At 34.1% G+C, this 15,983-nt stretch overlaps 2 protein-coding genes across 2 annotated transcripts; both read right to left on the reverse strand.

The window, feature by feature from the left end:
• Positions 1 to 2,257: 2,257 nt before the first annotated feature.
• On the reverse strand, positions 2,258 to 6,059 carry LOC143082009 (uncharacterized). Its single transcript, XM_076257602.1, has 4 exons — positions 5,974 to 6,059; positions 4,305 to 4,792; positions 3,006 to 3,122; positions 2,258 to 2,428 (listed from the first exon to the last, which is right to left on the reverse strand). The coding sequence occupies exons 1-4, from the start codon at positions 5,990 to 5,992 to the stop codon at positions 2,273 to 2,275; spliced, it is 780 nt and encodes a 259-aa protein (XP_076113717.1). The 5' UTR covers positions 5,993 to 6,059; the 3' UTR covers positions 2,258 to 2,272.
• Positions 6,060 to 8,165: 2,106 nt separating this feature from the next.
• Positions 8,166 to 14,012, reverse strand: LOC143083835 (uncharacterized). The gene is made up of 4 exons (XM_076260216.1): positions 13,920 to 14,012; positions 12,947 to 13,242; positions 12,519 to 12,644; positions 8,166 to 8,432 (listed from the first exon to the last, which is right to left on the reverse strand). The coding sequence occupies exons 1-4, from the start codon at positions 13,927 to 13,929 to the stop codon at positions 8,280 to 8,282; spliced, it is 585 nt and encodes a 194-aa protein (XP_076116331.1). The 5' UTR covers positions 13,930 to 14,012; the 3' UTR covers positions 8,166 to 8,279.
• Between the last annotated feature and the right edge of the window lie 1,971 nt (positions 14,013 to 15,983).

The following is a 15,983-nucleotide window of genomic DNA, read 5'->3' on the forward strand; positions in this document are numbered from 1 at the left end:
AACAAAGGATTTTTAGCATATAGGAACATATACAAACAAGGGAACACTAACATATTGGATAAACAAACAAAGGAACACCAACATGTAAGAGGATATACAAACAAAGAACACTAATGTATAGATGGATATACAAACAAAAGAACACTTACATACAGAAAGATATACAAAGGAATGCTGAGAATGCTTACATAAAGCAGGATATACATACAAAGGAACACTTACTTATAGGAGTATATACAATTAAAAGAACACTCACATATAGGCCGATATATACAAACAAAGGTATACTAACATATAGGAGGATATACAAACAAAGGAAAGCTTACATATAGGATAATAGGAGGATATACAAACAATGGATAACTAGCACATAGGAGGATTTACAAACAAAGGAACAGTACAATATAGGATATACACACAAAGGAACGCTTACATGTAGGAGGAAAAATAAACAAAGTGACGCTAACATATAGGAGGATAAACAAACAAAGGAACGCTAACATATTGGAGGATATACAAACAAAGGGACACTAACATATAGGAGGATATACAAACGATGGAACATTTAATATATATTGGGATATACAAACAAAGGAACACTGTCATATCAAAGAATATACAAACAAAGGAACACTAACATACAGGAGGACAAACAAACAAAAGCACATTTACATATAGGAGGACAAACAAACACAAGAGTGCACACACTGAAATGTCTCGCCTTCAATACTAATCATTGATATTATGTTGATAGTCCTAAGTATAAAGCTAAGCTTTATTACAACTGTCACATACACTTAACATTAACCAAGATAACTAAAGAAAGACCAATGAACCTTGAAAATGAGGTCAAGGTCAGATGAACCATGCCAGGCAGACATGTACAGCTAACAATGCTTCTATACAACATATATAGTTGACCCATTACTTATAGTTTAAGAAAAATAGACCAAAACACAAAAACTTAACACTGTGCAATGAACTGTGAAAATGAGGTCACGGTCAAATAAAACCTGCGCGACTGACATAAAGATCATAAAATATTTCCATACACCAAATATAGTTGACCTATGGCATATAGTATTAGATAAAAAGACCAAAACTCAAAAACTTAACTTTGACCATTGAACCATGAAAATGAGGTCAAGGTCACATGACATCTGCTCGCTAGACATGTTCACCTTACAATCATTCCATACAACAAATATAGTAGACCTATTGCATATAGTATGAGAAAAACAGACCAAAACACAAAAATTTAACTATAACCACTGAACCATGAAAATGAGGTCAAGGTCAGATGACACCTGCCAGTTGGACATGTACACTTTACAGTCCTTCTATACACTGAATATACTAGCCCTATTGCTTATAGTATCTGAGATATGGACTTGACCACCAAAACTTAACCTTGTTCACTGATCCATGAAATGAGGTCGAGGTCAAGTGAAAACAATCTGACAGACATGAGAACCTTGCAAGGTACGCACATATTAAATATAGTTATCCTATTACTTATAATAAGAGAGAATTCAACATTACAAAAAATTTGAACTTTTTTTCAAGTAGTCACTGAACCATGAAAATGAGGTCAAGGTTATTGGACATGTGACTGACAGAAACTTCGTAACATGAAGCATCTATATACAAAGCATGAAGCATCCAGGTCTTCCACCTTCTAAAATATAAAGCTTTTAAGAAGTGAGCTAACACCGCCGCTGGATCACTATCCCTATGTCGAGCTTTCTGCAACAACAGTTGCAGGCTCGACAAAAAGCACATTTACATATAGGAGTATATAACCCATGTATATATTAAACAAAGCAGAAGTACATTCAAAGGAACAAAATAAAACTTAACAAAGAAGTATTTTCATACATAACTCAAACCCAGACATGTGATAAAACTAAGGTTACCGTATAGATATAACAGAGACATTATTTTATAGCAAAGAAAAAAGTAAATACAGATAATTATCTTATTTCTAAGACAGACTTAAAAAGCAGATCCAGAAGAAGAACAGCAATAAAAGCGGTGTTTGTTTACTTTTTGTGTGTTGGTGCTGTGCCTATAATGGTTTTGTGTCATTGATGGATATCCCATGTCTTTTCAGAACTTTTCTTTTTCATTAAAAAACAAATCAAATGCTCTTACATGAAAGTGAGATGACATTTAGGTGTCCTAAAAAATTGAGATCCCCGATTGTATTCTGCCATTTCAGGCAATATTGTGAATGATGATGAATAATTATACACCATTATTTGGTATTATTTTAATCCTTGTAAGTGTATTTCCAGAAATAAGCATAACAAATCAAATATACCCAGCTCAATAGTCCTATAATAAGAGCAATACACACTAGATTTCTGGCACTTCTGGCTTTTTGGTGAGCAATATCGAAATCACTCTCTTCAACAGCCTTTCTAGCCTGCAAAAAAATAATAAATTAGGAATATACCAATGTATGATTTAGCCTTATATTCCAAGATGTCACAATAATAGATGGATATAATGGGTGCCAATCAACAATGGTGTATACGATTTGACCCAAGACAAACAGAAAACAATAGTATACAAATATAACACTAAAAGACTGAGCAACACGAACCACACCAAAAAAACGTGGGAATGGACTTATTGTTAACGTTTGTCATATTTTTTCTTTGATTTATGCTTTTTTCTTTATAGACGACTTGCTGAGTACAGATTTATTCTTTCACAATTGACTTAGAGTTAAGCGATTAAGACACATATTTTAGACAGCCATTTGTATTGGGTATTGTCTTGAACTAATAATGATATATATTAAGCAGTAAGATCAAAGGGAAAATATACGAATTACCGATTAATATCAGTCTCAGGTATTGTTGACCTCGATAGATCGATGGCCACTTACTAATCTGTGTCCACCTTAGGTTGATTTGTTTGAGTCGCTCGTACACTAATACACCAACGATAATTTGTGTTTGTTCTATGATCTTACTTTTTTCTCAGTATTGACTTACTTGTTTACTTGCTGATACGGCTAACAATCCAATGCATGGACAAAAAACTAGGGAAATTATTGCTGGAATTGTCCAATCTACTGGTGGACTACTAAAAACAGACTCGTCTGTGAATATCTGGAAAAATAAAAATCAGTAATGGTTAACAAAACTACAACAGGTACAAGAACGGGACTACGTCAGTCAGTAACCATTGTAACATAGGAAGTTTTCTCCGTTAGTTGTCTAGAATCGTTGAAGATCCGTTGCCCGAAAATCAAATATATAATTGGTAATGAGAATTGCTGACAGTCTTAAATGAATGGTACCGCGATGGTTACAGGAGTTACACTGTACTGAATAATTGGAACAATTCTCACGGTCTGCAGTCCTCGAAAAGCCAGAAAAACAGACAATTTAAGTTATGAAATTTTGCGTTTAGGCATTATGATTTCAGTTATAGACTTTTAGATTTTTTCTAATTGTCTATGTATTTCTTGTTCTATAGATCTCTTCAGATGTTTTATCCAATCGTAAATTTTACCAATAATATCACATGGAAATAAATGTTGTCCAGTCGTTTATATCGGAAATAAAATGTTGTCCATTAACATTTACACGAAATATATGTGATTCCAATGAAACAGATAAAGATAACATAATAGAATATTGTTTTCTTCATAGTTATATATCATTTTGGGGTGTTTTGCGGTGTTTTGTTGTTTTAGGTGGTAAGCGGTGCTGTTCGGAGGTGAACCGACTTACCGAGAGATCAGTAACATTCCCATGCTTCGACCCTTTTATAATAGAATTACATCCTGTTAAAACAACAAGCTTTCCATGTATATGTAAATTATAATGTGTCAAGTAATGTTTTATTTTCAAAGACAACAAAAATATCCGGACATTTTTGTGCCAAAAATAATAAAAAAAAAAAAAAAAAAAACAACAAAAAACAACATTTTTCATCGGTCCTATCACGCGCGAGAACTTAGATAAGTAATGAAAAATGTATCCTCCAACAAACTTAAAAACTATTTTAATGAGATATCGAATGTGTTTGGAGGAATTCTAGCTGTTCAAAAGTAAGTGGTACACAAACTTTGTTCATTATGTGAATTGTTCATTTTAATTTTCACACATAATTTGTTTCTTTTCCTATTTTCGTAATTTGTGCTTTATGCGTGCAGTCAATGCTTACACTTTTAGCTAATATTAGTCACTGCCCCCACCTCTGTACCATCAGAACATATATCTGATAAAAAGTGTTTATCAGCAGGACTGTTAGTTACATAACAAATCATTATTATCAATACTTACAACAGACCCATCATAACCTTCCTTCTGATAACTTGGAGGTTGATAGAGGACAGTGCAACGTGCCGACGGATTCCTTTGCCTCCGAGGAAAATAATGCTGAATTGATTCCTCATATGACGGAGGTTGTTGATTTATAATCTTTAGGCCAGGTTGTGGATATTTTGCTGTAAATTCAGGAGTGGAAGGACGAAGACGAACTGATACTCTTGGAGTCGGAGAAGGTTGTGTTGGAACATAGGTCTGTTCTGAATATCTCTTAAACTGCTGATTCTGGTTTGTCCATGGACCTAGGGGGAAGCTTGATCCGGCCCGAGAATGTTGAGCCATACTGATTGGAGTATATTGGGCCGGATACCCCTGGCAATTATGTGTTTCATTATGTTCTTTCAAGGAAACTTCATTGCCAAGTGTAGGAGGACGATCTAATCCTCGACTAGGAGGGAAGAATTCCTCAATTTGCCGGCCGCCAATGCTTTCGTCTGGAGTGACTATAACATAAGAAGATCAAGGATTAATTTTGAATTATGATGGCAACTTAAGATCCTCGTTTCGTAAAGGTCCGTGCCATACAAAAAATCCTATGAAACATACAGACACACACATATCAATAAAAGTACTTGTAAAACAAAATCTTTTGGAGATCTAATGTGAACATTGTAGAGGATGAGAGAAAAAATGAGGCCCCTCATGGGGGGGGGTCCTAGTAATCACATAATCACCATTTTTTTGCCAATATAATCACATAATCATTAAATATTTGCTTATCTTTAGTAATCAAATAATCATAAACTAAAAATACAGTCCTAGATAATCAAATAATCATGAAATATTTGGCTTAATAATCAAATAATCATTAAAAAAACGGCCAAGTAATCACATAATCAAAAACCCCATGAGGGCCCTCAAAAATAAACTGGTATGTGATATTTTTTTTTGTAAAATACAAATCATGTAAAAATTGTCTCTCAATAAGTTTGTTAAAAAATGCTGATCCTCCTTAAATCAAGAGGATGCATGGCAACAGCTAAAAAGTACGATAATTAAGGTTGACATTTCTGTACTTTAGAATTGTTATACAATACAATTTTGACAAGACAAAGTAAAGTCAAGCTCTGAAAAAAAGATACAAGATGTCTATTAGAAATAAATTTGGTATTTCAGTTCAAATGTAAACTTCTGACTTGGTTCAATTTTTTATATAGATTATGACGAAGAATTCTTAGAATTGATGCAGAACCAGTTAACAACTTCCTTCTGCAGTGTGTTTATAAAAGAGTTTTAAGAATTACTGTAAAAAGTTAAATCACAAAAATACAGAACTCCGAGAAAAATTCAAAACGGAAAGTCCATAATCAAATGGCAAAATCAAAAGCTCAAACACATCAAACGAATGAGCTTGCAACTCTAACAAACATTTAAAGAGAGATATGTTCGTCATTCATGAAATTGTATGTATATATATAATGCATTTTTACAATAGAAAATATAGAAAATAATATTAAGCGTTAAAAGGTTTGTTTAAAATATCACTTTACAAAAGCAAGGAAATGTTATCAAATTCTAAGAAGATCTGAGAAGTGCTTAATAAATTAAGTAGAATATGTTATTGATGTTATTAATAAGAAGAAATGTTTTACGAACTACAGCACCTAATAAAAAAAAAAAATACCTTGATTCTTCATGTCCATTCCAAGTTTGGTTGTTGAGGACGCTGAATATGGACAGTGACGTTATCGATTGTGTTGATCGCACACGACCTCCTGCCCCGCTATTGGACAACTTGACCGGCAGAGTAAACCGTTATCGTTTTTGCTTAATATTTATTTTTTTTATGTTTTATGTATTAAACACAACAGTTTTTTTTAATACAGATTAGACCGTTGGTTTTTCGTTTGAAAGGTCATTTTTGGGGCCCGACCGTACTTTGACGTTATATGGTTTACTTTTACAAATTGTGACTTAGATGACGATTTTTCTCATTGGCATTTATACCACATCTTCCTATATCTATTTAGTTATTTATGTTTTCATATTAGTATTTTGCATGTTTATTGTATATATGCATGTATGTTTAGGTTGTAAAAGATCTTACTTTTATCGTTTTGTGGCATGCGACTCTAAATAAAGTTTTGATTTACTTTCAGACAGTTCTGACTTTTTTACTTTGTATACTACACTACCACGCAATATTATCAAAATGAAACTTTCCTATTCAATATTTTAATAAACTGTTTTTTTTTTTTTTTACTTTGACATTTTTATATCTTTCACAGTCGTTGAATTTCCCCTTTACAGAGATACTTATTAAAAAAAAGTACAGTAACTGAACATGCTAAGACATTACGAATGTCATTATTTTTTTCACTGCAGATATTTGTGTTCGTCATGAAAGTGTAAAGTATACCGCCAATTAATAATCCAATGGAACTTTGTGTGTCTCTTATTACAGAATTATTTCTGTTTAGTGTTATAAAGCACACATTATGGTTAAACATAACAAAGACTCAAGAAAACACCATTTGATAGCTAAAGTTGTTCAGCATTCCTGGAAGATATCTTTATGATACATGGTTTTTTTTTAATCAGTCCATTTTATTCTAAATTAACGAATAAAATTTATTTACCTGATTTTTCAAAATCGAAAATTGATAACGACCGATTTACTTTGGTTAGAATTTTGAATATGGATTTGTTGTATCATTGACAAATGAGACACTATCCACCAGAGAACAAATGAAGGAGATACAAGCAACTATAGACGATCTTTTGAGCTAAATCAAAACCGTACATGGTGTTAAAAGCCTCGACATGAAAACACCAAAATGAGAAAAAAGGCCTTATATATAACAATGAAACAAAAAAATGACAGACCTGAAAACATCGACCACTATATTAGTCAACCCTCATAGGCACATACGAAATGGCCAACAAAAGTTGTACATATATAACTATTCGTCACGAAAGAATCAGGTTACCGCTCCTTTATGCTGGTGGTATTTGAACAGCCTAGTGCGTCGAGTGTCAATGGGTTCTGGACACGATGTCTCAGAAACATACATGGGTTCCATTCTATAGTGAAAGACAAAAAGTTAGCAAATCCAACATTGATTGCAGAAGTATAAGCAAGTCTATACATTTATAGTCGTTCAGTTAAATATGGGACATTACCCATCGAATAGTAATCGCTAAAACACTCACATTATTTACTTTGTTTGAAATTTCATATGAAGTAATGCAAGATTTGAAAAATTACTGCAATAAATTTGTGTCACTCCTTTAGTGGGATCCGAATCCATTCTTCTTCTATATCGATGAAACCCTGCATGCACTGTGCCTTAGATGATTTGTAGTTGTCGGCTTAATCTTAGGTTGGTACCAGAAAACCCCACCACATCTTCTGTGTCTGTCCAAATTCAGGAGCCTAACATTCAGGAGTTTGATGTTGATTATCCTATTAGTTTTTCGTTTATTGTTTTGTACATAAATCATTCCGTTAATTTTATCGTTTGCTTGGTTTTACATTTGTCATTTCGGGGCATTTTATAGCTTTCTAATAGATGTGGGTTTTGCTCATTGTTGAAAGCCGGACGGTGTCATGAAGTTGTTTAAATGTCTACGCCTCTGATGAAGAGATCGTTATCCCATTGTCTCGTTGAAATCGTACCACATCTTCTTATTCTTATATCGTAACATAAAATACGATTGGTGTTGCCTTACTTGGCATGTCACCTAATCAACTCATTCATAAAGTGTTGCTGGATATTAAATTATAGTATGGTTCAACAATTTAACAAATGCATGTACAAGGGAGACAACTGAGTATCTGCTACTTTAAAAGAAAAAGAAACTATCACTATCATATTTTTTTTGAAATTGTTTTAATGAATATTCTTAACAAATAATAACACTTGCCTTCATTACTTTGAACTAATATAAGTTTTTTTTCAATTTCGTGTTTAAAAAGACACGTGTTTGTCAATCATACAATGTGACATTTAAAACTTGTGAGTATATAATATAGGTATAGCAAAATATCCCTAGCATAACACTGAAAATTATAAGTTTTTTGGCATTATCAGCTTTTGTACGTGCCAAGACGTAATCTCCTTTTTCGTGTGCCTGTTTTGCCTACAAAATAAGAATGATAATATAAAAAAAAAAAATTTCAGCTTTTTCGGAAATTAAATTTTAAGTGTGTTCATAGTTCCTAGTATAATACCAACGCATAACTTATATAAATATGTGACACTGAACTATGCATTTTGGCATTCAAATATTAATTTTCTATTTAATTTGGGGTAAAATTTTATATATGAGGCCAGACTTTTTATTTTATCTGTTTAACGAGAAAATTTGTAAAAAATTGGTCCAGTCGACACTAAAAATAAAAATAAAAACCATAATAAGTGACTTTTTTTTTTTTTTTTTAGAATTTATCAAAATACAAGAACAATGAAATGAGAACGAACCAGTATATTAACCCAGAGAAATATAAATACATATAGTTTATATATGTCTCTGGTTAACCCTTCTATTCAGAGGCGGATTTAGGGGGGCCCAGGGGGCCCGCCCCCCCCTTTTTGGGAAAAAATTTGATTGCTTATATAGGGAATCACTGAAGCGTGACTGGAGCGGGCCCCCTCTTAGGTCAGTCAGTGGGCCCCCACTTATGAAAATTTCTGGATCCGCCACTGCTATTAATATAAACATAAAAACTATGTTTTGATTCTGTACTTCCACTAATATAGATCCATGGCACCACTCAAATATATCAACCTCGTTGCATATACACTATATATGTATATACCAGTCACCCAGCCAGGAACCTCTTAGTGTATATGCAGAGACATATATATACGTCTCTGGTGTAATAGTCCCAGAGTTAAGCAACTTTAACCTATAAATTGAAACAATGCTTATACATGGAAATATATACATTAATCAAGAAGATCTAACCAAAAGTATGTCAATGCGTGTGGAATGCGTAATTTTCCCTTTTGGGATCAATTTTTGTCTGTCAGCAGTGCCATTCATGCGTCTGTAGTCATTATCGCAAGAATCCGGATTTCGGTCATAGCGGGTCCGTTTCCGATGAAATCCCGATTCCGATCCGTAGTTCTACAAATTTAAATGTCGGACGAAGAAAAACTTACAAAAATAAATGATGTTTGATACGCTATTTGGAAAGGAATAAGACGTTTCTAATGCAATACATGGATGACAAGTTTACTTTAGGCTAATTTCATCAAGTTCTGATGAAGTAATAACTGATTTTGCCGAAAGTTAGAATGATTTGATGTACGCTCTCGTGTAACAAGTATGAAAAGCATGCCACCAGCTTAAAAATCTTTTAGAAGAAAATATATCGTTTATGCCTTGAATTTCTTTACTTTTAAATGAAAACTGCTGTTTCATTGACTTGGTAAAAATTAAATATTACCGATAACAAAATTGACTGAAAGCGAGTATCGTGAACAACACATTTTATTTTTTTCTGAGGATTTCGTAACAGTCGGCGGGAAAAATAACTAGAGGCTCTAAAGAGCCTGTATCGCTCACCTTGGTCTATGTGAATACTTAACAAAGGACACAGATGGATTCATAACAAAATTGTGTTTTTGTGATGGTGATATGTTTGTAGATCTTACTTTACTGAACATTCTTGCTGCTTGAAATTATCTCTATAATGAACTTGGCCCAGTAGTTACAGTAGATAATGTTAGTGAAAATTTACAAATTTTATAATTGTTAAAAATTTACTATAAAGGGCAATAACTCCTTAAGGGGTCAATTGACCTTTTTGGTCATGATGATTTATTTAGGTTTTACTTTGCTGTACATTATTACTGTTTATAGTTTATCTCTATCTATAATAATATTCAAGATAATAACCAAAAACAGCGAAATTTCCTTAATATTACCAATTCAGGGGCAGCAACTCAACAATGGGTTGTCCGATTCATCTGAAAATTTCAGGGCAGAAATATCTTGACCTGATAAACCATTTAACCTCATGTCAGATTTGCTCTAAATGCTTTGGTTTTTGAGTAATAAGCCAAAAACTGATTTCACCCCTATGTTCTATTTTTAGCCATGGTGGCCATCTTGGTTGGTTGGCCGGGTCACTGGACACAATTTTTAAACTAGATACCCCAATGATGATTGTGGCCAAGTTTGGTTAAATTTGGCCCAGTAGTTTCAGAGAAGAAGATTTTTCTAAAAGATTACTAAGATTTACGAAAAATGGTTAAAAATTGACTATAAAGGGCAATAACTCCTAAAGTGGTCAACTGACCATTTTGATCATGTTGACTTATTTGTAGATCTTACTTTGCTGAACATTATTGCTGTTTACAGTTTATCTCTATCTATAATAATATTCAAGATAATAACCAAAAACAGAAAAATTTCCTTAAAATTACCATTTCAGGGGCAGCAACTCAACAACGAAATGTCCGATTCATCTGAAAATTTCAGGGCAGATAGATCTTGACCTGTTGAACAATATTTCCCCTGTCAGATTTGCTCTAAATGCTTTGGTTTTTGAGTTCTAAGCCAAAAACTGCATTTTACCCCTGTTCTATTTTTAGCCATGGCGGCCATTTTGGTTGGTTGTCCGGGTCACGCCACACATTTTTTAAACTATATACCCCAATGATGATTGTGGCCAAGTTTGGATTAATTTGTCCCAGTAGTTTCAGAGGAGAAGATTTTTGTAAAAGATAACTAAGATTTACGAAAAATGGTTAAAAATGGACTAAAAAGGGCAATAACTCCTAAAGAGGTCAACTGACCATTTCGGTCACGTTGACTTATTTGTAAATCTTACTTTGCTGAACATTATTGCTGTTTACAATTTATCTCTATCTATAATAATATTCAAGATAATAACCAAAAACAGCAAAATTTCCTTAAAATTATCAATTCAGGGGCAGCAACCCAACAACGGGTTGTCTGATTCATCTGAAAATTTCAGGGCAGATAGATCTTGACCTGATAAACAATTTGTCCTAGTCAGATTTGCTCTAAATGCTTTGGTTTTTGAGTTATAAGCCAAAAACTGCATTTTACCCCTATGTTCTATTTTTAGCCATGGCGGCCATCTTGGTTGGTTGGCCGGGTCACGCCACACATTTTTTAAACTAGATACCCCAATGATGATTGTGGCCAAGTTTGGTTTAATTTGGCCCAGTAGTTTCAGAGGAGAAGATTTTTGTAAAAGTTAACGACGACGGACGACGACGACGGACGACGGACGACGACGGACGACGGACGCCGGACGCCAAGTGATGGGAAAAGCTCACTTGGCCCTTCGGGCCAGGTGAGCTAATAATAAAAGTAAGAAGCACTACTTTTATTTTTATTCTAAAATCGGGAAAGGTGGAGTCGGCGGATCTCGTTAAACAGATAATAAAAAAAGTCTGGCCTGAGTGCTTGTTGATTGAATATTGTTTGAAGAAAGAAAGAAAGAAAGAAAGAGAAGACAATTCAGATGACACGGTAAATACCTGTACACATTTAATGGCCAATAGTACTGCCTTCAACAATGAACTTCAAGATATTACTAATGTTGATATGTATAGATAGCACATTTACCCACCAAAAGCGATTATTGATAGTTAAAACAAAACAGGGCTCACAAAATAGTGATACAATTTTTCGTGCTCGTTAGAATATTTTTAACGATTAGGGATTTGTTTCATAATTCTGAGAAAGAGAAAAAGCAGAAAGAAATGATTATCAGGTTGGAAAATCACTCACATTGGTCCATAATAACCTATTTGAGACAGTACAGCCCAAATGGATGATATATATCAAGTGAGGTGCAAATAAACATAACTTTTGAATCTAGCAAACATATTGAAAATTTTATTTATCTAGGTCAAAAGAAGTAACCTTGGATAATCGACTTTTCCAGTAAAAATGAAGAAATTGCAAGACTGGTCTCTCATCCCGTTAAAAGAAAAGTTTCTAAATATTTTTTTTTTTTTTTTTGCCTTTTATGAAATCGTTTTCTCTTTGCATTACTTACCATTGAATCTAAAAAAATGTTTACACAGTAAAATTATATAAAGACATAAGTTACACAAAAAGTAGATAACCCATTAAGCATAGTTGTCAGTTTTTATAATATAAGAACTATAACGTGTCGTTCGGGTTAAAATCGGGGTCACCCGAGCCGTGCAGATTAAATCATATATACCAGTAACTTACACTTCTACTTGCCAATATTGCAACCAATCCGCATGGCCATGCGCAGAAAATACATGCAACTACTGCTGGAATCGTCCAATCTGGGGGAGGTGTTCTCTGCACCTGTCTAGCGTTTTCTGGTAAAACCTAATAGAGCAGAACGATTGACGTATTATTTGATGACGGCAATAAAACCTTTGCATTTAAGTTATTCAAAATGTAACTAATTTATAAAATAAGAATTATTATACGGAAAATCTTTTTTAAAACGAAAAAAAATGCTGTTTACAATACCGTGAATTAAAAAAAAACACTGTACAACCAGTATTTCAGTTACTAGTAGTTCTTTCTTCTCTACCAACAATGTTATCTCTTTTTCCTCTCTCATTTACTTATCTCTCCGTTGAGACTCGCTGTAAAGTTAAGCAGCGTTTATTTATTGTACTTACAACAATACCAACTGGTGTTGGTTGATTGTATACGGGAGGTGGAGGTGGATATCCTTGACCAGGCGGAGGAGGTGGTTGTGGGTATGGTGGAGGAGGATATCCTTGATCAGGTGGAGGAGGTGGTTGTGCGTATGGTGGTGGAGGATAGGCGGGTGTTGAAGGTTGTGAAAATCCTTGTCCAGGTGGCGCAAAAACACTTCCGATAGGTGCAAATCCTGTACCTGGTGGGGCAAATCCTTGTCCCGGTGGAGCATATCCACTCATCGGCTGTCCTCGTGTATCCGTTGTTATGGTTCCTGTTGAAATTCAAATGTTGAACTCAGATAACGAAATTTAACTGACATATATCTTATAGCATCGAGAACTGTTTTAGAAGGCCTGAATATTTGGTCACAATATATGTTTAAAATTGAGAATGGAAATGAGAAATGTGTCTAAGAGACAACAACCCAACAAAAGAGCAAACAACATCCGAAGGCCACCAATAATATAGCTGATTCATACAAGTCTATTCTAAAATTCAACTGAGAGTTTTATCAAATACTTTAAGGCATTAATGTATTTGAGAACATTTGTGTATTTTTCTTATTTGACCATATAGTAAATGAAAACAATTTAAATTGAAAATCATAAAAAAGAAAGATTTCATTTTATGTTCATGTTTTTTAAATTACGAAGAGTCTTTTTAAGTTTAACCAAACTTGTCCAATTTTTTTTTCTCGTATGCCTTTTGTATAAATATTGAAATGTGTTTGACATGAAAGATAAAAAGCAACATAGCAACATAGCAACATTGACCAATTTATGTTTGTCTAACCTCCAGTGGCAAATACTTCGTGCATGTTAGGATGGGGAAAGCAGCATACAAAATTAATTAAATCAGAACATTAAGAAAGAGGTATACACATTCAGTAAAATATTGAATACATCGATAACAAAATAATATTAATTAGAGTATTCCATTAATATTTACCTCTTTGCATCTTACAGCAGACGTGTTTCTGTTACTTGAGTCAAGGACGTCCTACTTATGACAGTCACGTCAAATCGGTTGTCAAGGGCATCCTCTGTCAATGCTGCTGGCGTCGTGTAAGGAAAAGGCACTGACATTTTTGTTGGTTAATAAATGAATTTATTAAAATCAAATACAATCAGCATCATTTAACTAATGTTTAAGTTATAACTGCTCTCACACAAGCGGTACACTGGTAGCCAGGCTAGGCAACTCTTAGAATTCGCCATTTTTGTTCCAACAGTTCAGTTGAACTGAAGTCTAGAGCTTGCTTGACAGTAAATGTTAATAGTCCTTTGTTAATCTATATTGATAATTGTCATTGTGCTTTGCATCTTTGCATCTTCAGTTACCTGTGCCAACATCAGACTCTGTCTTCTTTTGAACCGAATTTTCCTGTATGTTTTGCTGTGTGTTTGTATATTACACATTGGGTAGAAGTTGAGATCTCACCAAACATGTTCAACCCCACCACATTTTTGCGCGATTTTTCTCTATCTATCTTTCTTTTTGAACTTTCAGAAATAATTTGAACCGCTGTGCCACGAACGCATGATTCGCCCGTCGTTTCAATAAGAATAATAATTTCAAAAAATAAAGTTCTATAAGTTCTCAATGTCCAGGGGCGTAGCTAGAAAGAAACCACGTGGAAGCAACTACCGCCGAGTGGAGCGAGGCGAATAATTTTTGGGACCCTATTATGCAGAATTTTTTTTTTTTTTCGGTTTTCGGTCATACAGCAGGACGATTAAAAGAGGAGCTATATGTAAATAAAAATTTATGAATGTAAAACTATTAATAAATCTTCTGAATATAGTAATACATAAGCAACACATATTTGTGATACAGAATTTACTCAAAATTGTCCAAAATCTGCTCTTCGGGTCTGGGCAGAAACAAACTTCTCTATTCGGCAGCAACCATTTGATTTTCTGGGGGGGGGGGGGGGGGGGGGGGGGGGGGGGGGGGGCTATGGTTTTTTTTTTCTGGACAAATTTTTTTTTTCTCCTGCGGCGAAAAACAATCTAAAGTCGAAAACAATTTTTTTTCTTTCAATTTTAGCATTACATATAGTGGCAGCTGAGAGTGAAATAAACAATTTTTTTTTCTCAGAATCAAAAACAAATTATTTTTTTCTCCAAAAACTGGAAACAAACTTTTTTTTCCAAAAAAAAACATAGCCCCCCTCCCCCCCCCCCCCCCCCAGAAAATCAAATGGTTGCTGCCTTACTTTGTCAACATTCACACTGAAATCCCGATGAATATGCAGTAATGCTATGTAACTTTCGTTGTTCATTGTTGATCGTACATTTGTTTTCAATTACATACGTAGTACCGTGACTGATAAATCTCAGGGCCATCATGGCATGGTATAGCACTCGCGAGATGTTATAAACCAGCGTACGTGTTCGGCATCGAGCGACCTCCCAATTGAATTCGTCAAAATTACATGCTATGTCAGTTTCGTATGTTTCAGACAATATTGAGATTTGTTCGTTTGTGATATTTCCTACAACACGATGAAGCAGATACAGCACAAAGAAGCGATTTTCTGATAACTTGACGCGACTCCACTCTCCAGTTGCCTTATCATATGGTCTATGAACGCAAAAAATAATGAGACTTTCCAATACTGTTTTGGCGTGGTTGCAGGGTGATTGGCTCCGGTAGTCTGTCAACCACATCGCCTCGGCATCTTTTCAACGATATCGAAGGGATCTGATAATTCTAATGCCAATTGGTACATCTCATTCCAAACTGATGAACTGTACACTGTAAAATGTGCTCCAAGACTACATATCTTAGACTGAGTATTACAAATTCAAAAGTAAAAATCTTGTAAAAGTTAACCTTCCGATTTTGTCATAATCTCCAAAAAAAAAATCATTTTGAAACCAAATGTCGTTATTTAATGATATTTCATCAATTAAAAAAAAGTGACAACATTGGTGTTTCCTTTAACATTCAATTTATAAATTTTTATTTTGCCATTTCTTTTTTTGCATGCCGAATCAATGTGCACGC

The sequence above is a fragment of the Mytilus galloprovincialis genome, chromosome 7, assembly GCF_965363235.1.
Source record: "Mytilus galloprovincialis chromosome 7, xbMytGall1.hap1.1, whole genome shotgun sequence".
In the NCBI taxonomy this organism is placed as follows: Eukaryota; Metazoa; Mollusca; class Bivalvia; order Mytilida; family Mytilidae; genus Mytilus; species Mytilus galloprovincialis.

Coding starts and splice junctions, on each gene's coding strand:
- LOC143083835 (XM_076260216.1), bottom strand. Junction 12,645..12,946: donor CAACACCAGTTGGTATTGTT/GTAAGTACAATA, acceptor CTGCTCTATTAG/GTTTTACCAGAAAACGCTAG. Junction 8,433..12,518: donor CAATATTGGCAAGTAGAAGT/GTAAGTTACTGG, acceptor CTTATTTTGTAG/GCAAAACAGGCACACGAAAA.
- LOC143082009 (XM_076257602.1), bottom strand. Junction 3,123..4,304: donor AAGGTTATGATGGGTCTGTT/GTAAGTATTGAT, acceptor TTATTTTTCCAG/ATATTCACAGACGAGTCTGT. Junction 2,429..3,005: donor CCGTATCAGCAAGTAAACAA/GTAAGTCAATAC, acceptor ATTTTTTTGCAG/GCTAGAAAGGCTGTTGAAGA.